Source organism: Opisthorchis viverrini (assembly GCF_000715545.1).
Source record: "Opisthorchis viverrini unplaced genomic scaffold opera_v5_123, whole genome shotgun sequence".
Lineage (NCBI taxonomy): Eukaryota > Metazoa > Platyhelminthes > Trematoda > Opisthorchiida > Opisthorchiidae > Opisthorchis > Opisthorchis viverrini.
This window is the reverse complement of record NW_008751777.1, coordinates 705187-706584: the sequence shown is the minus strand read 5'-3', so window position 1 is coordinate 706584 and position 1398 is coordinate 705187. Positions and strand designations below refer to the sequence as shown.

The following is a 1398-nucleotide window of genomic DNA, read 5'->3' as shown; positions in this document are numbered from 1 at the left end:
CAGGGGGTTCGAACCCCCCCCCCATCCTGGAGTTTCGTGAGATTCCCAATTCTGATGAAACAGTTTCACATGGCCTCTCATGGTTTGTATCCAAATTTGCTTTTAATTAACAGCCGAAAACTCTATGAAGCCTTCCAAAGCCCCTCACATTACCAGCAACATTAAAACTGATTTTGATTACATAGCTTCAGTGTGGTTAAGAGATCGCGAGCTGCCAAACAAGAGCAAACTCATGAGGGAAACTACTCACAAAGTTACTGAAAACTCTTCGACAGCCCACGACCGGTTTCGCCCTTCTGTTTCGGGCTCAGCAGTTAGGCGCAGTCCCTGAGTTTCTGTCAACCTTATGATCTACTTGAACCCAAATTGGACTGTTTTCGAGAAATACACTCATTTGCAAATCAATTTGGTTTTCACGAGAGACTCAACTGAATCTCTCATTTATGATATTCTACAACTGAATGTGCTGCACACAGGCTGCCTCGTGATATTCGAGATATCGCAGTATATTTTCATAAGGGAAACTACTCACAAGGTTGGTGAAAACTCTTCGACAGCTTACGTAACAAAGAAGTGAAATGGTCAGAAAGCACGCTCATTCTACACAATGAGTTAAAATTCTGTACGGTGTTATCCGCATGGAAGACCCCCGCGGAGAGTAGGCGATATTATTCTCTACCATTTCACCATTGCACCATCTGCTTTACAGTGCTGTTTACATTCTTTTCGTGACCCCCCAAAACAATGGTTAAGAACCACGGACATTTTGAGTCAAAAGCTTCAAAGATCTGCAGAGTGTGCTAGGTATGGCACTCACCAGGATGTGATGAAGTTTACAACATCACAGGTGGACGGTCGATTAGAAATCAACAAATTTATTGAAGCAAATCAGAGCTTTCATCCTAAGAACTACTTGGACACTGTTTCTTGCCAAACAGATGTATTGTCATGGCGCTGCAAACCTGGTAATTCTTTGTTGTCTAGGCCCGATTCTAATAGGTAATGCAATTGTACATGTGATGACACGTTACATCTTAGAAAAAAAAAGCAAATTCGTATCCAGGTCCACTTGATAAAACAAGACTGGTCATTTACGGTACGATTGTTTACACCATGTCGATGATTGGCATCCGGTCAGCGGTGTTCGGACCAGTGGATGTGTAACAGATAGTTCAAACAACAACAATCGTTCAGCTGTAGCACTCTTTCGGTGCCTAACTGCTACGCCACCCGAAGGAAGCACGAGGGCTGGGATACTGTCAGGTTGCCCAAGCCAAGACCGGAGAAGTCGAGAGGCAGAGGTCGGGTTCGAACCACGGACCTTCCGGTCAGTAAATTCGCGCTCTAACCACTTGGGCCATCTCGCCCCAACAGGTAGTTCACATGGAACCGAATGAT

The 1398-nt window shown here is 44.6% G+C and overlaps 1 protein-coding gene across 1 annotated transcript in view; it reads left to right on the top strand.

Moving 5' to 3' along the window:
* The window catches only part of T265_06051 (hypothetical protein), a gene marked incomplete at both ends in the record, with an annotated part of 18767 nt that extends 17764 nt beyond the window's left edge, over window positions 1–1003 (top strand). Inside the window, one exon of the mRNA XM_009171221.1 lies at window positions 710–1003. Within this exon, the coding sequence (XP_009169485.1) occupies window positions 710–1003 (294 nt within the window). The remainder of the gene's footprint in view (window positions 1–709) is intronic.
* Between the last annotated feature and the right edge of the window lie 395 nt (window positions 1004–1398).